Source organism: Eucalyptus grandis, chromosome 1 (genome assembly GCF_016545825.1).
Source record: "Eucalyptus grandis isolate ANBG69807.140 chromosome 1, ASM1654582v1, whole genome shotgun sequence".
Lineage (NCBI taxonomy): Eukaryota > Viridiplantae > Streptophyta > Magnoliopsida > Myrtales > Myrtaceae > Eucalyptus > Eucalyptus grandis.
The window spans coordinates 46,588,248-46,607,980 of NC_052612.1; the positions used below are offsets into that span (position 1 = coordinate 46,588,248).

Consider the following 19,733-nt stretch of genomic DNA (forward strand, 5'->3'; position numbering starts at 1 on the left):
TTTAAAAATAAGTAATTATTTCTTTTCTTCTTTTTTGCTGCCCCTCACCCCCGGCCGTTGCCCCTTGCTGTCCGGCCACTGCCACTGGCTGATCACCGACCACCAACCGTCGGCTGAGCACCGACGCAGCCAACCACCAGTTGACCGCCGCCAACCATGCTCATATTATATATGCCAACCGAGCTCCATTGACAGCTCTCGGTTGGAGCCACTTCACTTGTCCATAAGCGATGCTCAATTTATTGATTTAGCGTAAAAGTGGGCGATATTGCTGGCCAAGAAAATGTCCATCTTTACATGATTGTTTTTTGAGACTGGCTTATCTTCGAGACTGGTTTATCTTTCGGAGCAACAACCCTGCCCGAGTTAATTCTCAGCGTCGAATGCTTATTATGAAAGATGACATGAATATACCGCTACTTGATGCTTTGTCCAAACATCATGCATCACAACAGGCCCAGAAACCTTTGGAAAAATAGAAGAACGTGACTCAATGAAACTATTAGCAAATTTGATTTGATTTCAGCAGCAAAGGCATTCGATTGGGTAGTTTTAACTTTCCAACAAGTTAGATCATCTACTTCAAGAAAACTCAACAGCATCATTTTAGACTTAACTGAGATTCGCCACCCAGAGAAAGAAAAGATTTTGACAGCATAAGAAGAAGCTGTTACTCCTACATGATGTTCATGACCTCATTGTAATCTGATTGGCAAATCGCCAAATGACCCAAATGCAGCTCAGTTTGTTTGCATTGTCTTCTGCTAGTGGCCATCCAAGGTTCCCAGGGATTCTTTGAGAAGTCTCTGTACCTCCTCTCTCCTCCTACAAAAGAGTGTAAAAAATAAAGTAAAAAATAAACAGTCAAAATCTGAGCACAAGCAGACATATGGTGATATTACAGTTGCTAGTTTCTTGTGCTCATGACACGGCTAGCAGTAATCAGTTGCTAGTTTCTTGTGCTCATGACACAGCTAGCAGTAACATAATATTGGCAAGAGCAATTCACGCCCACACTTCATAAATATTGCCTTTAGAAATATTTTACTATCGAGGAACAGCACCAAATCAGACATACCTTTTAATGTCTTCAACCGCCTGTTTACGCTGTTGTATCTGGAGTTCCAGGATGTGTATTAGTGTTGCTCGAGCCTGAGGGCAAAAGAATCTTTGATGAGGGGTCAATACTCAAAGATAGGTGAAACATATCATAACTGAACTCTACCTGATGGGGACGTAATGAATTAAGAAGGTGATGTAAATTCTTGAATATAAGAGAGATTTCCTCCACCCTCCTAGCATACTGGGATGGTCTCTCAACAAGAACATCAGCCAACTCTAAAAGGTGCAGCTGCAGTTCTCTGTTCAGTGATCTCAGTTCCTTCTTGAAATCTAAAGGAAGATACTCTTGACTTAGCATTCACAACATAACCAAACTAGCGGTTGAAATAAAAATTAGAATTAGACACACAATAAAAGGAGATGAGGTAGAATGTACACCCACACAATTTTTCTTGCGCTCACTCACCTCCCTTCCTCTCCAATAAGAAATCAATTTAAGTATTGTTAGCTAGTATGTGATAAGAGAATAAGGACAATGACAGCCAGAGAGCCAGAGAGCCGGAGAGACTAAAAAAATTCAGACAGGTCAGAACAGTTAAGCATATAATTATTTTGCTGATATCCCCTCTTTTTAGACACAGATTCATTAATGGAAGATGTAGAATGTGGCAAGAAAAAGTTCCAAATCAATCAGGTCAATAAACATGGAGAAATTTTCACCCTTGTATCCAAAAGACAGCATAATCAGCATATGCCATTTTTCAGGCTATTTAGCAATAATGGCAGAGCCTCTTATAATGCATCCCTTCGGCTCTTTCAACTAAACAATAAAAGAAATTAGATGCAGCCAAAGTTCCAAGACATGTACAGAGCAGAAAGACCAAAACTCCATGTGTAAGCCACAGATAGAGGAAGTCCATTCCTGTATACACATATGGCCGATGTATCATACACATGCTGCTTATACAAGTGGCATTTGGAAGGGATTGGACAGTGCCAGATGGGGAAAAGGAGTCAATTGAGACATGGAAAGATAAAAACGATTAATGCAGTGCTTTAAAAGTCAGGGGACCTAAAGTGACTATAGCTGATGCCTTAAAAGCGAGAATCCTGCAGTCTAAGCAATACCAAATTTCAGAATAAATATACAATATATGAATAACAAGCTAGCTGGGAAGCCATCTACCTTTTTGAGAAAATCCTCAAAGAAAAGCCAAACACTTAATCTCTCACAAATATCTCATCTCATGGCATGTATTGATTGGCTGATATATACTGAACAGAACTATGACATCATTCAGACAGCCTCACAAATGACTCTTCCAGCTGATTGCATATCCTCCAATCAACACCATCTCTTCCAACCCATCCACCCCGATGACATTTATTATGTATTGACCAGAAAGACAAACTAATCGCGGTGCAAGGTAATAACACTAATGCTTCTATCAATGCAAATGTTCAAGAGAAATAGATACTTCAAATTCAAAGAAAAGTTGCGAAGAGAATAAAAATAAAAAATCAGATGACCTTAATTGCCAATATCTGCATCTGACTTAAATATTTGGTATCAAGTATAAATTATTCACAGTAAGTTATAACTAATCATGAGATAAACTCAGATCCCACTGGAAAGAGTTGCAACTTAAGTTAAAAGCTAAACCATGGTTCAAAGCCACAGTTACACCATATACACATTATCAAAGACATGCAGGGGTTCAAGGAAACCATGATTTGACAATGATGCAACTTGTTTTGAATAAGGGTGTCACCACTTATGAAATGGCACAGCATTCCCGCAAATCAAGTCAGAGCAGAACAATAGAGAATTTCTATTCGTAATATTATCAAAGTGTTGCACTGGAAGCCTAAAATGTTCTCAGGATGCTATGGAATCTGGGTGAAGCTATCAGCTAATTGATTCCACCACATACTTGCGATAACGCGGTAAAACAAGCAGGCATTATACAGAATATTTAAATGGGCATTACCAATATTAGGTCCTTTAGGGTAAAGCTGTCTCACCCCCTGCTCTTCCAAGCTGGGAAGCACGTCATCGGTCTGCAAACAAAGAAAAAGGGCACAAACAAGTCTGATCATCATCAACATAATATGTAATTCCACATAGTAACAGAAACAATCAACCAACGACAAAATTCCTCTTTCCTTCCCCTTGTAGACAACCCCACAAACCATGCAAAATAAAATTTTCAAAATGCACGGGTAAAGCACAAGATTCCGACACCGGCAAGCATCAAAACCAAATCAGGCACATCCATCACCAAGACCCGCGATAACGAACGCTAATTTGAAAGCATGATAATCAAGAAATGGGGCAAAACCCACGGTGTAAGTCCCGCCGAAGCACGTGTAGGTTCCCTCGATGGGAGGGGGAGGCTCGGGAGCCGACTGGGGGTCTTGCACGTAATCCTTGTAAAGCCTGTAATACGGAGGCGGGGGTGGATACGTCGCCGTCGCCATTGCAGGGGGGACGACTCCTTGCCAAAACCTACAAGAACCGCAGTGAAATTCAGGAAGAAAAAAATAAAGAATGAAAAAGATCACAAAAACTCAAACGTAAAGGACTGACCACAAGAACCCATCGAAGAAAAAGAGAGATTCATAGGAAAAATCGAACCTTTTTACTTTCGATCAACTGGGCAATTGAGATACCAAGGTGTCGATCGAAACAAGCAGAGACAGGGAGAGAGCTTCAGCTTCCAGCTGCTGTAAATTATGTCAGCTCGTATCTGGCGGAAAAAAGAAAAAAGAAAAAAGAGAAAAAGCCGCACGTGCCCGAAAGAGGGGACCGGGTTCCGACCCGTTTGTGCTGTTCGGGTCTGCTTTCTAACTGAGATCCGGCCCGAACTTCGAAAGCCCGGACCTGCCCGAATCAATTTCAAAAGCTAAAGTAGAATTAAGAGATAATTACGAAGAAAAAAAATATGGCATTTAAAAAATGATTTAGTTATCTTCTTGTCTTGGTGTTTCTTTAAGCAAAAGGTTATTTTTGACTTCCTTATCATAAATCCAATTAGATTTTGATATGTTATATAAATAATATGATCATAAGTAATGTGTAGATGTAGGCACATTGACCAAATTGCTGTCCAACTTTATTTTTCTACCATGCGCTTGCCTTTAATTCGATACGGTATAACTTCAAGTACATTCTTGTATTAATTTGGACAGTGATATAAATATCTTGCAACTCGACTTTATCATATGCTAGAATTGTAATCAAAATCTCAATTTCTATGATCAATCATTGATACAAATTTTGTGTTATAGAAGACAACTCCATCTCCCTTTGTCATCTTCATCGGCCAAAGGCCCTAGCTTCGTTAATGGGGGCGTCGAGAGGTTTCATCATATTAGGATTCAAAATTTATTTGTTCAAATCCCATCAACTAAGTTAAAATGCTTTGATTAGAGTTATCGGCACATATCAAATCTATAGGTTTTATACGTCGATGAGGCTAGTAAAAGGTTTTGGGAGAGCATTTCCCCAAAGTTTATGTATTGATTTTAGGGTAAAGGGTTTTTAACAAAATGCAAATAGTACTTGACAAACATCATTATCATTAAGGAGTTTACTTTTTCTTCAAAAAAAAAAAAAAAACTGCAGCAGTGACCCTCCTTGATAACTCAAGCAAAGTTGGAAGCTCTAGCAATAGCCATCGCCTACATCATGTGACCCCAAGCGAGCCAAATTAGAGGACCTCTGACATCGTGCAACCTAGGCGATGGATCGCCGAGGTCATGCGACTTCAACCCTAGGTAATGAGCTGCTAAGGTTGTGCGATCTCAGGTAAGACAGGCTTGAACTCTAGTTGACGAGCTAGAGACTAGATCTAGACTTCGATGTTGCATGAGCCAAGCAACGGGACGCACGACACTAACGTTTGTTTAGCTCCTTTGAGCCACCTTCGTGAATCCCTAGATCCACGAGGTAGAGATGACAAATAGTGTAAAATTAAGGAGTAGAAGAGGAATGCCAAAAATCGGCAAGGTGACATTAGAATATATTTTATCATCAATTCTAGCCTCGGAGCTCCGAATGCCCAATGCTGGTCTCTCTAGTGGCCTCGAGAGAAAAGTCTTCCGAAATGCATCCTATTCCCCAGATGGACTTCCAGATTTTTTAACCAAACGCCTCGGCATTTGTACCAGATCCTTGGTAGAGCTAAGAGACTTCGAAAACGTGTTTCCACGCGCACCATGAGTAGTTGAACGGTGCACTCGTTCCCTGAGCAAAACGTCATTCTCCCTGCGAACTTTCCGATGCTCGTCCACTTTCTTTGAATTGGGTTGGGACGCACTCAGCACGGCTTCCAGCTTGCAGGCCCCAAGAGGTTCTCCGTCCATTGCGGTGTTGATTGATGACACATCGTTTCATGGGGTTTCATGTTTGGACAATTTATTCATTTTACGCATTTACACAAATTCATCTCTACTAATATGTTAATCCAAAACACGTGCATTTATTTTTTAATTAATTAATTAATTGATGTGATTGCACACTCCTTTCGGCATTGCCCTTGTCACCCGTCGATCTTGTTAACCCAACAGCGACGGTTAAAGCCGTTGACCTTGACATCACAAAAACATCATTTTTTTTATTTTTATTAAAAAAAAAAGAAGAAGAGAAAACTCAAACAGAGAAATCTCTCGGACGTTCATTTCTCTCTCTCTCTCTCTCTCGCTGCTTGCTCCGAGAGGCATTGGGATTCTCGCTGCAGGAGAGCTTAGTTCTGGATCTGGCCCCTGATCGCGCCGCCCCTTTCAACTCCGTCGGGTCCGCCGGAAGCAATTTCCCTTTTCGCCGGAAATCCTCCCGCGCGGTGGCTGGAAAACGCGATGATCGACGAGGTTTCGTGCTCTTTTGATTCCTGTAAGTCGAGCCTGATCGGGAGGCGCGTGTTTCGTTTCGAATTGGATGTGAAATGTCGAGCTGATCGCCGCGCGCGCGCTCGCGGTTTAAATTTCAAACTTTTGTCGACATTCCTTTTATGGGTGCACTTGAATGTGGGGGAAAAGGGTCACTGATGTGAGGGGAATGCCTGCAAATTCTATCTTTCGATGTCAAGTTCTATTTTTTGAGAATGCATGGAAACCAGAACTTCATTAGCAAAAGTGGGTGTGATTTACTTTGAATTATTGGTTTTACCCTTTTATTTTTTCTGGTCGCGAATGATTGGCATCTCTCCTAACAATGATCGGCCTCAGGTGCTTTGTTGATTTTCGGTTGATCGATGACCTTGGATGCTATGGGGAGCGACATGGAACGCGTGCACGAGGAGATTGAAGGTGAGAGCAGGGGCCCCTCGATTCACTGCGATCTCTACGACACGGAGATATCTCACAAGATAGCTCAGATGTTGCTCCCCGGACTGGCCACGGCCTGCGTGGACAACACGACGGGCGACATCTTCAGGACCCCGGCTTTGGTGGCTGTAGATTTGAGGAAGGAGTTCGTGGAGTATCTGACCCAAAGGAGCGAATCGTTCGTGGCCGAGACTGCTATTCTAGAAGGGGATTTAGCTGCCGAAGCATCTGATGATCCTTATGAAATAATAGCCGATTTTGCTGATGACTTTGCGACTTTGAAGAGGAACTTGTTTGGTAGGATTTCCGGATGGCTGCTGAGCGAAAAGAGGGAGGACAAGATAGATGATATTGTCCAGGAGATGGAACTCAGTAAATTTTGGGCTACAGACAGGAGAGAAGCAATCGCACGGACTTTGCTTAAAAATGTAGATTTCAAAGGTGCATTTCATTGCGTCATGAAATTTGACGCTGCTGAAGACCTGGCCGAGCACGTCACCAGTTGTGGATTCAGGTCTATGATCTGCGCCAACGAGGGCTGTAACGCTAGATTTACTGCAGCCCACTTGGAAAAACATGATTTAGCTTGTCCATTCAAAGTAATTCCGTGCGAGCAGAATTGCTCGGAAAGTCTCATGAGACGTGAAATGGACAGGCATTGCATAACCACTTGTCCAATGAAGCTTGTGAAGTGCCCTTTCTATCAAGTTGGCTGTCAATCAACTGTACCTCAAGGTACCCTCAAGCAACATATTCATGATAGTCTCCGTGATCATGTGCTGCGTGTTCTTCAAAGATTTCACAAGGAGGCATCAACTGCTGATCTCAAACGTCAAGCGGAGCAATTAGAGGTTAGTTTACTCGGTTTTTTAATGTTGGTTTTCTTTTTACATAGAATTTGCATGTCAGAACATCCTATGAGCAAGCGTCTTATTCTTTCGCACTTTGCCCTCTGCAAAGTTCTTAACAAAACAAGAGAGATAAGAGTTCACGAGGTAGCTCTCTGTTTATCAACACTGGTGACTCAACAGTAGTGTAGCTTTAGCAGAAAAGATTTCTGACAAGCTTTCCCATTGCAGCTTGAAGTCTATTTTAAAAGATTCCACCAGACAGTTACAGTGCAATTTAATATTGAAATTTTCAGCTTTTAATAGCATTTTGTTTAGCTTTCATTTCCTGGAAAATTATGTTATGAATTACACTCTGCCAATTATTTATTGGAGCAGCATCATATAGCACATAGGACACAGTACTAATTGTCTAGCGTGGACACTGATATTTATAGTCGTTCTGTACAGTTGTCGTTTTCCAGTGAATTAGCCTTGGCTTGCGATGTGAAATCTTTAACCACGGCTCTCAAGGATTTGGAAGCAAGGTTACCGCAACCAGAAGCCAATATGACTACTGGTCCACAACCAGATGCCCACACAACATCTGATGCAGAGCCAACAGAGGTTTCCAGTCCAGCGGATATAAACACGGACCATGAAAGTTAACATCACGTCACCATCTTCTTCCTAGGCACCTTGTGAGATGAAAAAGGGTTCAAATTGCGGCATATTGCAACTTCTCAATTTGAGTGATGGGTCGGTAGATTATTTGGTCTACACCCGAGGTTTTCCCTTTTTTTTTCCTCTGCACAATTTTGGGTTCATATAACTTGTCATCTTTTTCTTGACCTCACTGTTTTGTTTGAACTCACAAAGAAGCTTATTCGTTTTTTCACTTTTGGAACGCACAGATGGAGGGATGTGTTTCTTCCACATTTCGTTTTTGCCAATATTAAGGATCTTCTATTCTATTTAGCAACATATATGTTTGACTACCCATCCTCATCAGTTAAGAAGACAAATTTGGCTACGCTTGTATTTCATAATCACCTGCTAGCTCTACAGATCCGGAAGATGAATCTTTCCCGGTGGATTTCAGTATGTACTCTTGGAATGCATTTAAAATTCACTCCAATATTAGCCTATAAAAAATGGTTCATATTCTTAGAAATCTACGCTGGAAACAGAACCTGAATGTTCGTTATTGCATCTGTACGTTAAGCATAGGAAGTCAGTCCCATCGTAATTATGTTATGAGCCACATTACATGCTCTTTTAAGTATCCTTAATTTTGCAAGAAGAAAAGATTGCTTAATCGGTTGCTTTTTCCTCTCTTTTTTCCTAATGCTCGAGAACCACCCGAGATGGAAACTAGAGTTCATGATATTTTATCAGTAGCCATAGGTTTCTCACTCCGCGCCGTGGATGCGGTTTTTTGACCCAGGCCTGTCAAATGTTTGCTCTAATCGTGTTGACAGCCTCACTCTCATTTTGCTTACAAGAAACTGAGATGGTTTTTTTTAGTAAGGTAAAAATATATTGACTTAAACCAAACTATACAGCTCGGAAACTGGCATAAAAAACTTACACTCAATGAGGCAACAAGCCAGGTCAAGTGGAAGGATGCCAGGAAAAGGAAGCCAAAAGCTACCAAGGTAGCAACAGGAAGTTTGAAGCCAAACGGCATCCACGAAAAAGCCAAACAGAAAGAAAAGCTACAAGAAAATACAACCAGACAAGCGAAAACAAGAAACCGAGATGGTTGCTAACATTAAAGCTTGCTTATTCATTTGCTTCTGTATCATTCTGGTCAGCATCAATCAAATGAACAATACACTGGGGGCTATGCCATATACGGAAGCACCATTGAACAATCCAACAACTGTCATGTTAATCATATCCGCCAACGACATGCAATCAAAATGCAATACCCAAGTTTTACTTTTCGACTATATAATTACGTCGCAAGTATCGCCAGTTTGACAGAGTCCAAAATGTAATTCCGACGATCAAACCCATGGAAGCTACTCAATTCATGCCCTATTGAACTTTAGAGCTCCAGCGGCCCCCTATCCAAATTGATGGCATGGTGATATAAATCACAAGATGCATGGGTTAAGGTTCGGGTAAAACGCCGTTTGTATCTCATCGTACCTATGGTTCGTGTGCTTATTTTGCTATAACAGAGTGACATTATTCTCACTAGGCAGGGTTTTCCTAATGTAACATTAGCATGAGAAGTATAAAAAGAGAGTGGGTACTAAATAAAGTAATAACATTAATGATACAACATTCCACACTGAGGATACGCCCACAAAAAACTCAGACAATCTGTCTTCAGAGTCAAAACTCATTTAAGCAGAAAAAAGTGATTTCCACTCGAGAGGGGCACGTATCAATCAACGCAAATTGCCAATATATCCTTGTCTCCAATATATCCTTGTCTTCAGTGACCAACGGAAGCTCCTCTATATTACCCTTTCTACCAAAAAAAAAAAAAAAAAAAAAAAAAACGGAAGCTCCTCTTATGTACGAAGTCCCCGGTTAAGACTTACCATGCGAGCCGAACCATCCAGATGAGGTGCCCTTGCTGAAGAACCAGTCTGAAAAGCAGACCTCCCTGATCCACCACGAGCAGAATCCTGATACCGGTTGCCACCAGAATATCCACCTGTGCCACGGAACTGCCTGGAATAGCCACTTCCACCGCCTTGGCCGGTTGTCTGTTGCCTCCCACCACCAGCACTTCCTTGCCTTCCCTGCGTAAAAGATGAGCCATCATGCCACCTACCACCACCAACAGCTGAGCCCGAAGCATAGTCCTGGCCATCTCTCCTTCTCACTGGCAAATCCAAACCGCCACCGCCAATTCTAGCCTCTACAGCCCTCTCATTACTTTCTGCCAGAATTGCCAGTTTCTCTGTGAGATGAAAAGCTAGGGCCTGGAGCCTCGTGTGCTCAATGTCATGGAAGATAACCGACCAGGTTGGCTGGTCCCAGCTAGCATGGAGCTCCTCATTGATCATCATATTGCTGACAATGCTGTGGATCTGTGCCTCCGAGAGGTCAAACATTTTTGTCAGATGATCTAAGCTCAATGAATGATAGGATGATGAATAGGTAAAGAGATAGGTCCTCAGAGCCTCTTCCTTAATCTTAGCCTTGAGCATCTCCAGGACAGAGTCCTTGTTCCTGAGGAGTTTCCAGATGTCAAGAGACTGGACAACATCAAAGGCCTTCTGATAGTCTCCCTTGCTTAGGGCCCTTGTGGCTGCCATTACATGGTCCCTCACATTTTCCGGGGGTCCAGTGAATGTGTGCCTCTCACTCACCTCGAGCAACCGCCGGAAGTTCTTACTTATGACTTTGCGCTTAACATCGAGGGTGTTTGCAGCCATATTGGGGACTTCTAAAAGCATGGCACAAATTAGATGAACAGCTTCCAGAAGCTCAAGGTTTATGTGCATGTGATAAGGCATTTGACGTCTCCTTTCCATTCTCTCCTAAAATGAGAATAAAGAAGTTTCACAGCGTGAGCTCACACACAAAAGTGATAATCCTCTCAAGGGGAAAGGGAGAAGAGAGAAAAACTAAATAAAATTGTTTGCAGGGTAAAACAGATCTTTCTCAAATGGGAAAAAACAAGTTATTCACTAAACCAAATCCAGAGCATAAGAGGCATATATAGATGAACCACTTGCTTGGAAAGTAGAAAATATTATTGAGTAATACAGGGTTGTTCATAAGGAAATTTTGACAACCATCCACAGCAGATAATGACATTGTACCTGCTCTGGGGTCTTCTCATGGTACCTACTTTGAGAAACACCTTGTGCGAGTAATTCCTTTACCCTTCCACCTGAATATAATTCAGAAAGGCAACCATGTGCTTCAGCTATAAGGCCGATACGAAATGCACACAGACCAAGCTGTGCCATAGCCCTGTTAAAAAGTATCTGGGTCGAAATGTCCATATGCTGGATGCTATCCTGCAGGTGACTCATCAACAACAGGTCACGGGAAGTTGAGAACTCGTCCAAGAGAGCATGGTGATAGATGTCACAAAGCATTGCGCGGGCCTTAGTTCGCTCATCTCCATACTTGTATATAAGGGATACCAGAATATCCATCAGTGTCCTGCTATTCTCAGGAAAAGTTGGTTTCCTCGGCACAAGCTCAGGAGTAACAACAAATGCAGCTGGGCCCCTGCTCTCCTCAACCTTAGGCTCTTCCCCTGTCTCATCATCATCATCTTCAGTCTGCTCAGCCAATTTCCTCATAGCATCATAGACACCCTGAGGCTTATAATATACAAGCTCCACCCGCCGTAAAGCCACCTTTGAAGCAGCTTTAAAATCTCCAACACGTTCCAAGTAGTCTTGAACATTTTGAGCAAGGACTAAAAACATGGGCTCATCCCTAAGCCTTTCGACATATTCACGTGTGTGGGGGTCAATGCACTGCAAGCTCTTGAAAAACTCGGAATCTATCCTCTCTAGGAAGGCTACCAAATTTCCCCAAATCCTAATTGTCCCATTATAGTCCGGACCTTTCTCAGACTCATTCTCATCAGGCTCCACTGAGTCACTAACTACTATGTTGGGATACTGCACAAGAATGTCAAGGATAACAAGCATATTCTGCACACACTTCTTCCACACATTGATTGGCATATGACCAGTGAGACCCGGATTAACATCAAACTGAGCAGATACAACACTGAAAAGAATCTCAAGCTTCTGGGCAGGGGTCTTGGCTACCTTAGTCAAAAAAGTGAGCTGTTCAACCTGCTCAAACCGACCAGTCCCCTTCCTCCCACGAGCAGCCACAACCTCTTTAAACTTCTTGTTAACAGTTTCCCATGTAATCTCACTAGGATTCCTAAATTGCTTATCCATTAGCTTGTCTTTTCGGCTCATCTTCTTCTCCCAACCATCATCAAGACTATCCCCAGCTGCATCATCCTCATCATCATCACCCTCATCAGAAGCTTCAATCTTGGTAGGGTCCTCAATTTCCGAATTTTCTGATTCTTCTTCCTCTGATTCCTCATCCACTTCCACCTCTTCCTCACTTTCAGGATGCTCTCTGTACTTATTAATCAACTCCTCATACTGCTTATTATTCTTCTTGAGCTTCTGCTTCATCGAATTCAAGGCCTTGGCATTGCTGCTACTCATCTTCTTCTTAGCATCCTTATTGGCCAAAGCCTGACTCAAGAAGTCTTCCAACATCACGAGGGCTTTAATGTAAAGAGCGGGAACCTTCTGAGACTCGGTGACCCTCATGACTTTCTCGAGCTGCTTATTAATCTTGTCGAAGCTCTCCTGCAAACTGACCCAATCATTAATCTTCATAGCATTTTTCATCTGGTCAACAGTGGCAGACATTTCCTCGAAACGCTTGTCCTTCGCAGACTTAACAACCCGATGCTGACCATCGGAATCATCGCTGTCGCTCGCATTCCCCTGGAGGTATCTGCTTCCGGCAGCTGGAGCAGCGGACTCACCTCCCCCCTTTTCTTCGACATCACTGCCATAATCGCTGCTCTCCTCGTCAGTCTCGTTCCCACCCTGTTTTTAACAAAATTCATTCATGGTGAGAACTCTCAGTAATACCGGTTACAAGTCAACGAGGCATCTAGTGCACTATGTGGGCACGTTTTTATGACAGAGACAAGTACTAATGTCCACAATTTGAGCGCAAAAAACAAAGTTAGAAAGCATAGACTCGAACCTGTGTCCAAAAACGCGACGCCATTTTCTTCGGGCGCGAATGAAATCAGTCAATTCGCCTCAGCGCTGCACATCCACATCGCACCGTAAGGCCAATAGGACATCAAATAGATTCAAATAGAGTAATACAAAACTAGACAAAAAAATCCATATAACTCAGAATAAATTTGATGGGATCTTATTAAAAAAAAGGTTTGTTTTTTTATTTTTTATTTTTTTGTCCCTTCACAAAAGCAGAAGCAGTAAGCATCCGTGCATTTGGAAGCCGGAGAGCACTCCGCTGGCACCGGGATATGGCCAAGGGCAGGGGCGGGCCGGAGGCCATATCCCCCTTTCCCGCCGCACGGGGCGGAGAACTGCGCCCGCGGCGCGGGGAGCGCCGCGGAAAAAGGGGGTTACAACTAGAGAGAGAGAGATGGGACGGACCTCGGAGGACGGAGGCGAGCGGCGGCGACGACGAGCTCGCCGCGGCGAGGCGACGGGCGGAGCCGGCGACGGCCAGATGCCCGAAGCGAAGAGGAAGTACGAAAGAGCAAGAGCTGAGCACGGGGAATTAGGGTTTCTCCATTTCAGTTTTTTTTTCTTTTTTTTTCAAAAAAAAAAAATTAACTGTCAATTCAGTTGAAGCCCATTAAACTTTGGACACGAGGGAGACGGGTCGGTCAATGAGCCGGTTGACGGATCGGTCTGACTCTGGGTCGACCGGTTCAGCCGGCGGATTGATGATTTGCATAATCTACAAATGAATGATGTAAAATGTATTTATCTAAGTCATTGGAGAAAGTAAAAGGGCCTGAATCTTAGGGGTGGATGCTTGAGGTCGGGTTCCCTCGATTGAATCCGGCTGATATCGGGTTTTGACCGGTTCATGACCATTTCGGGACCTGAACCTCGAGTCCTATTCCCGATTGAATTGGGTGGGTCTTGTCCAAATTTAAAAGCACCAAGGTAGGTGATGATACAAACACGAAGCGGATAAGGTATGAGGAAATGTTTATTAGAAAACCAAATAAGGAAAGTACAATCTAGAACGTGATGGCTAATTAGTATCATGAATTCATTCATAATCATGTAGGTTTTCCACGTGATCTCTTTTAATTTTTAAAAATGTTTTGCCTTTCACCATAATGAAGAGGGCTTTTCTCAAAATTATGCGAATTTAATCATGTCGATTTTGAACTAGTTATGTTGTCTCTTGTTTTGATTTGAGTTTTTCCTAGTATATTTATGTTGTATTTCAGTTAAATTCTCATATGTCGTCAATAATTAGTAACACATTGAACTAGTACATGGATTTCCTTAACAAGACTTTTCTTATTTACACTTCCAAGTAGCACATTGAATTAATACATGGATTTCCCACGTGAAGTTTCGAAATTTCATTTCACATTTATTTCAGATTTTATAAATACAAATTGATCTTTAACACATACAACTAAAATTGAAAGCGGCTTTAGCTTATTTAGTTAAATCATGTTAATCAACTTAATTATCAAACCATCTATTAGGGTTGGTTCTCCTCATATAATTTATTAAATTAAATGAACATTCCTTAACCAGTATTGACTTTTAATAGCGATAGATGTATTAAAATTCATCGTATGCCTATTTCTAGAGTTCATACCTGAATAGCCTAATTTCTATATCTACATATAAGTGTGGCGTGAGATACAAATTTACGATAGTCTAGATTATTACTTATCATTCGCTTATTTTGGCATTATTTAGTAGAAAGTGAATGATTTCAAAAAATATTTTTCTAAAAATAATTATTCATATTGCTTAAAATAATTAGTCATCGGAAAAATGTTTTTATTATTGACAACAATTTATATTTAAATATATTCATGAATGATGGAAATGTTTTCCATCTATTTATTTTCGTAAGAGATATAAACAATCATTTTTTGAAAAAATGATTTTAAAATTATTCATTTTCCACAAGACAAATAGAACCTCGTGCTTTCGATAATTAGTTTATTGTAGTCTTTGATTTTTATTTGCTATTTAGAAGAGGCGAACTGCTAGCAAGTTCTGAGTCTTTCAGCTGTAACGTTGCTGTCAGTTTTTCCGTCACGTGACACTTACCGTCCAAATGTTGAAACCTGCAGAATTTTTGACAGCATTGCGCTCGGCGTCTGCATGGCCACCTTCTTGACCTGGAAACTCATCTCATGAAGGGCATTCTACTACTTGTTCATTGATGTTCATGGTAGGTCTTTGTTGCCGCCAGCTATCTTAAGGTCAATCAGCCTATTCACTCGCAATGTGAAGTCTTGGACATCGGCTGTCGATTGAAGCAAAGGCTACATCAATCGGAAGCCAACATCGCACCACTACCGTGTGTTAAGAAAAAAGTTCAAAAAGTCAAAAAAGGGAGGTAAAGAAAAAGAAAGAACATAATGCTGTTATCCAGCCTTTTGTAATCTAACATTATCCAAAAATGCAACAACAATGTGGACGATGAACGGAGTTTCTAAAATTGAAAGTAACAGCACAGGAATATTCAAAACTTACGCTATGCCCGCCAAAAAAGGAAAAAAAAAACAGAAATTAGGTAAATATGCTTCTTCAAGTCAAGACTCAGAAATAGCAGAACAGCTTTCAGCTTGAAAAGCTCACGTATCAATCAACGACAGTCGACGTGGATCCTTTTCGTCAGAGACCATTACGAAGTTCCTCTCATGCGCGAAGCCCCCTGTTCAGACTCACCATGCGAGCCGAGCTGTTCATCTGAGATGACCTTCCTGCAGACCCAGTCTGATACCTCCCCGATCCTCCAAAAGTAGAGTCCTGATATCGGTTGCTCGCAGAATATCCACCTGTGCCACGCGACTGCCTAGAATAGCCACCCCCTCCGCCTTGGCCGGTTGTCTGTTGCCTCCCGCCACCAGCACTTCCTTGCCTTCCCTGATTGAAAGACGAGCCCTCTTGCCACCTACCACCACCAACACCTGACCCACCAGCATAGTCCTGTCCATCTCTCCTCCTCGGTGGCAGATCCAAACCGCCGCCAACCCTAGCTTCCACAGCCCTCTCATTACTTTCTGCCAGAATTGCCAGTTTCTCTGTAAGATGGAACGCCAAGGACTGAAGCCTCGTCTGTTCAATGTCATGGAAGACAATGGACCTGGTCATCTGGTCCCAGCTAGCAAGGAGCTCCTCATTGATCATCATCTTGCTGACAATGCTGTGGGTCTGTGCCTCTGAGAGGTCAAACATTTTTGTCAGATGATCTAAGCTCAATGAATGATAGGATGATGAATAGGTAAAGAGATAGGTCCTCAGAGCCTCCTCCTTAACCTTATCCTTGACCATCTCAAGGACGGAGTCCTTGTTCCTGAGGAGCTTCCAGACGTCAAGAGACTGGATGACATCAAAGGCCTTCCGGAAGTCTCCCTTGCTTAGGGCCCTTGTCGCTGCCATTACATGGTCCCTCACATTTTCTGGGGGCCCTGTGAATGTGTGCCTTTCACTCACCTCGAGCAACCGTCGGAAATTCTTACTTATCATTTTGCGCTTAGCATCATGCTTGGTTGCTGCCATATTGGGGACTTCTAACAGCATGGCAGATATCAGATGCACAGCTTCGAGAAGCTCAAGGTTTATGTGCATGTGATACGGCATTTGACGTCTCCTTTCCAATCTTTCCTGAATGAGAAGAAAATAAATTTTATAGCATCAGCTCTCTGAACAAAACTTGTGATCCTCTTATTTCAAATCTCGAACATAATTTAGAAGAGGTAAAATCTAAGAGACTCTTAGACAAACCATATGTTAAATAACGAACTTACAAAGATGTTTACTATTATGGGTAGACCAAACACCCAAACCCCCTCAAGAGATTTGTGAGAGGAAGAGAGGGGAAGAAACTAAAGAGGCTAAAGAAAATCATCAGTCTGGTATAACAAATCTTCCTCAGATGGTGAGAATTGGTATTTCACTAAATAAAAGCCAAAGGGTAAGGTTTGCCAGAAATTGAATAGCCTACTCAGAAGCTAATAGATCTTGTTCATAACCAATTATCTGGAAATACTCAATCACAGCAAACGGGTGAGGACTTTGTACCTGCTCTGGGGTCTTCTCATGGTACCTGCTTTGAGAAAAACCTTGTGCAAGTAACTCCTTCACCCTTCCACCTGAATATAATTCAGAAAGGCAACCATGTCCTTCAGCTATAAGCCCAACCCGAAATGCACACAGACCAAGTTGTGCCATAGCCCTGTTAAAAAGTATCTGGGTCGAAATGTCCATATGCTGGATGCTGTCCTGCAGGCGACTCATCAACAACAGATCACGGGAAGTTGAGAATTTGTCCAAGAGAGCATGGTGATAGATGTCACAAAGCATTGCGCGGGCCTTAGTTCGCTCATCTCCATACTTGTATATAAGGGACACCAGAATATCCAACAGTGTCCTGCTATCCTCAGGAAAAGTAGGTTTCCTCACCACAAGCTCAGGAGTAACAACAAATGCAGCTGGGCCCTTGCTCTCCTCAACCACCTTAGGCTCTTCCCCTGCATCAACTCCGTTATCTTCAGTCTGCTCAGCCAATTTCCTCATCGCATCGTAGACCCCCTGAGGCTTATAATAGATGAGTTCAACCCGACGTAGAGCCACTCTTGAAGCAGCTTTAAAATCTCCAACACGTTCCAAGTATTCTTGAACATTTTGAGCAAGAACTAAAAACAATGGCTCGTCCCTAAGCCTTTCAACAAACTCACGGGTGTGTGGATCAATGCACTGCAAGCTCTTAAAAAACTCGGAATCTATCCTCTCAAGGAAGGCTACCAAATTTCCCCAAATCCTAATTGTCCCAATATAGTCAGGTCCCTTTTCCGACTCATTTTCATCAGGCTCCACAGAATCACTAACTACAATGTTAGAATACTGCACAAGAATGTCGAGAATAACAAGCATATTCTTCACACACTTCTTCCACACGTTAATTGGCATGTGACCACTAAGACCTGGATTAACATCAAACTGAGCAGATACAACACTGAAAAGAATCTCAAGCTTCTGTGCAGGGGTCTTAGCAACCTTTGTCAAGAAGGTAAGCTGTTCAACCTGCTCGAATCTACCAGTTCCCTTCTTCCCACGAGCAGCAACAACCTCCTTGAACTTCTTGTTGACAATTTCCCATGTAATCTCATTAGGGTTTTTAAATTGTTTATCCATCAGCTTGTCTTTCCGGCTCATCTTCTTCTCCCAGCCGTCATCGAGACTATCTGGGGCGTCATCATCCTCATCGTCATCCCCCTCATCAGAAACATCAATCTTGGTGGGGTCCTCAATCTCATTCTCTAATTCTTCCTCCTCAGACTCCTCTTCCACTTCTTCCTCACTTTCAGGATGCTCTCTATACTTATTAATCAACTCCTCATACAGCTTATTATTCTTCTTGAGCTTCTGTTTCATCGAATTCAAGGCCTTAGCATTGCTGCTACTCATCTTTTTCTTAGCATCCTTATTTGCCAAAGCCTGACTCAAGAAGTCTTCCAGCATCACAAGGGCTTTAATATAAAGAGAGGGAACCTTCTCAGACTCCGCGACCCTCATGACTTTCTCAAGCTGCTTATTAATCTTGTCAAAGCTCTCTTGCAAACTAACCCAATCATTGATCTTCATAGCATTTTTCATCTGGTCGACAGTGGCCGCCATTTCCTCAAAGCGCTTATCTTTGGCAGACCGAACAACACGCTTCTGATCCTCGGAATCATCACTGTCACTAGCATTCTCCTGAAGGTATCTGCTTCCAGCAGCAGGAGCAGCGGACTCAGCTGCCCCGCTTTCTTCAACATCACTGGTGTAATCACTGTCCTCCTCCTCAGACTCACTTCCACCCTGTTTATATCAAAACCCATTCCCATAAGAATTTTCACGGGTGTGGAAGCATGGGGTAAACGGGTGCATTTGAACGTACGTGTCTGTGTGGGTGGGTGAGGAGGGACAGAGATAGAGGTCATTAAGTCCATATTTTCTACAAGCAACAAAAAATTTAGGTCGAACCTGTGTCCAGAAACGCGACGCCATCTTCTTTTAGCGCAGATTAAATCAACCAAATCTCCTTCGGATCTGCACATTCACATGCCACAATAAGGGCACTGGGACATCAAACAGGACTATCCAAACAGAAAATACTGCTGATATATCTGAATAAGCGAGAGCTGCGTTATCTCAAAAACCTAGCTAAACCAATTTTCTACCCATTTCGCGACAGAAAGAAACAATTTTTACCAGTCCCCTAAACAGGTTCATGGACGCACGATGCAATCCAACCAAGTCGACAAAATTCCCAATGAGAAAATAGATTTTTAAAAAAATGGATTATCGATGTCAGTTGTTAACAAGCCCTGAGGAAACCCCAGAATCGCCACAAGGCCTCGTCCTTCTGTGCAGGGAAAATTGCGATGCATCGGACACGAAAGAAACGAAATCCAGAGACACAGCAGCTCTTCGCGCTCGATCTCCACCGCTGCACCAGCCGCGACCGACGGCGGCGACGAAGAGGCCATCGAACGATAGACCCGAACGGAAAAAAAGAAGAAGGGAAAACGGAGATGAGAACAGGAAAAGGCGTACCGGCTGGTTCCGGCGGGCCGGGGGCTTGGCTGCGAGCGACGGGCGGAGGCGGAGGCGGAGGTCGGGAGTGAACGGAGGCACCGGTCTGCGTTATTAGGCGAGAGTATAGGCGCCGATGTCGTGGCGGCGGTGAAGATGGCGAGGGCACGGTAGGAGTAGGGAAACGAGGGCCTCATGGATTCAATCCGACGGT

General features: G+C 42.8%; 4 protein-coding genes across 6 annotated transcripts; 1 reads left to right on the plus strand and 3 right to left on the minus strand.

The window, feature by feature from the left end:
- Positions 1-490: 490 nt before the first annotated feature.
- Positions 491-3,809, minus strand: LOC104446336 (mediator of RNA polymerase II transcription subunit 7a). The gene is made up of 6 exons (XM_010060201.2): positions 3,701-3,809; positions 3,409-3,571; positions 3,054-3,123; positions 1,226-1,392; positions 1,079-1,152; positions 491-825 (listed from the first exon to the last, which is right to left on the minus strand). The coding sequence occupies exons 2-6, from the start codon at positions 3,541-3,543 to the stop codon at positions 765-767; spliced, it is 507 nt and encodes a 168-aa protein (XP_010058503.2). The 5' UTR covers positions 3,544-3,571; positions 3,701-3,809; the 3' UTR covers positions 491-764.
- A 1,907-nt stretch (positions 3,810-5,716) lies between these two features.
- LOC104446346 lies at positions 5,717-8,238 on the plus strand. Of its 3 annotated transcripts, none has more exons than XM_010060209.3 (3): positions 5,717-5,956; positions 6,292-7,241; positions 7,689-8,238. In XM_010060209.3, exons 2-3 carry the CDS (start codon positions 6,318-6,320, stop codon positions 7,884-7,886), a joined length of 1,122 nt encoding a protein of 373 aa, XP_010058511.2. In that variant the 5' UTR covers positions 5,717-5,956; positions 6,292-6,317; the 3' UTR covers positions 7,887-8,238. The 3 variants fall into 3 exon arrangements, with proteins under 3 accessions (XP_010058511.2, XP_039156347.1, XP_010058517.2); XM_039300413.1 differs by having other exon boundaries at positions 5,717-5,934; XM_010060215.3 differs by lacking the exon at positions 5,717-5,956 and adding an exon at positions 6,016-6,198.
- Positions 8,239-9,461: 1,223 nt separating this feature from the next.
- Positions 9,462-13,528, minus strand: LOC104446361 (eukaryotic translation initiation factor 3 subunit C). Its single transcript, XM_010060223.3, has 4 exons — positions 13,382-13,528; positions 12,957-13,021; positions 11,009-12,793; positions 9,462-10,723 (listed from the first exon to the last, which is right to left on the minus strand). The coding sequence occupies exons 2-4, from the start codon at positions 12,978-12,980 to the stop codon at positions 9,746-9,748; spliced, it is 2,787 nt and encodes a 928-aa protein (XP_010058525.1). The 5' UTR covers positions 12,981-13,021; positions 13,382-13,528; the 3' UTR covers positions 9,462-9,745.
- A 1,815-nt stretch (positions 13,529-15,343) lies between these two features.
- LOC104446372 (eukaryotic translation initiation factor 3 subunit C) lies at positions 15,344-19,694 on the minus strand. The gene is made up of 4 exons (XM_010060232.3): positions 19,541-19,694; positions 18,968-19,033; positions 17,024-18,802; positions 15,344-16,606 (listed from the first exon to the last, which is right to left on the minus strand). Exons 2-4 carry the CDS (start codon positions 18,989-18,991, stop codon positions 15,638-15,640), a joined length of 2,772 nt encoding a protein of 923 aa, XP_010058534.2. The 5' UTR covers positions 18,992-19,033; positions 19,541-19,694; the 3' UTR covers positions 15,344-15,637.
- Positions 19,695-19,733: the final 39 nt, after the last annotated feature.

Bases quoted from the DNA above. Each gene is read 5' to 3' on its own strand.
- LOC104446372 (XM_010060232.3), bottom strand. From the start codon at position 18,991: ATGGCGTCGCGTTTCTGGACACAG. The intron at 18,803-18,967 runs GTTCGACCTAAA...TGATATAAACAG, and splicing joins CGTCGCGTTTCTGGACACAG to GGTGGAAGTGAGTCTGAGGA. The intron at 16,607-17,023 runs GTACAAAGTCCT...CTTCTCATTCAG, and splicing joins ATGAGAAGACCCCAGAGCAG to GAAAGATTGGAAAGGAGACG.
- LOC104446336 (XM_010060201.2), bottom strand. From the start codon at position 3,543: ATGGCGACGGCGACGTATCCACCCCCGCCTCCGTATTACAGGCTTTAC. The intron at 3,124-3,408 runs GTGGGTTTTGCC...CTTTGTTTGCAG, and splicing joins GCTTCGGCGGGACTTACACC to ACCGATGACGTGCTTCCCAG. The intron at 826-1,078 runs GTATGTCTGATT...ACTCTTTTGTAG, and splicing joins GCGGTTGAAGACATTAAAAG to GAGGAGAGAGGAGGTACAGA.
- LOC104446361 (XM_010060223.3), bottom strand. From the start codon at position 12,980: ATGGCGTCGCGTTTTTGGACACAG. The intron at 12,794-12,956 runs GTTCGAGTCTAT...TGTTAAAAACAG, and splicing joins CGTCGCGTTTTTGGACACAG to GGTGGGAACGAGACTGACGA. The intron at 10,724-11,008 runs GTACAATGTCAT...TTCTCATTTTAG, and splicing joins ATGAGAAGACCCCAGAGCAG to GAGAGAATGGAAAGGAGACG.
- LOC104446346 (XM_010060209.3), top strand. From the start codon at position 6,318: ATGACCTTGGATGCTATGGGGAGCGACATGGAACGCGTGCACGAGGAG. The intron at 7,242-7,688 runs GTTAGTTTACTC...CGTTCTGTACAG, and splicing joins GTCAAGCGGAGCAATTAGAG to TTGTCGTTTTCCAGTGAATT.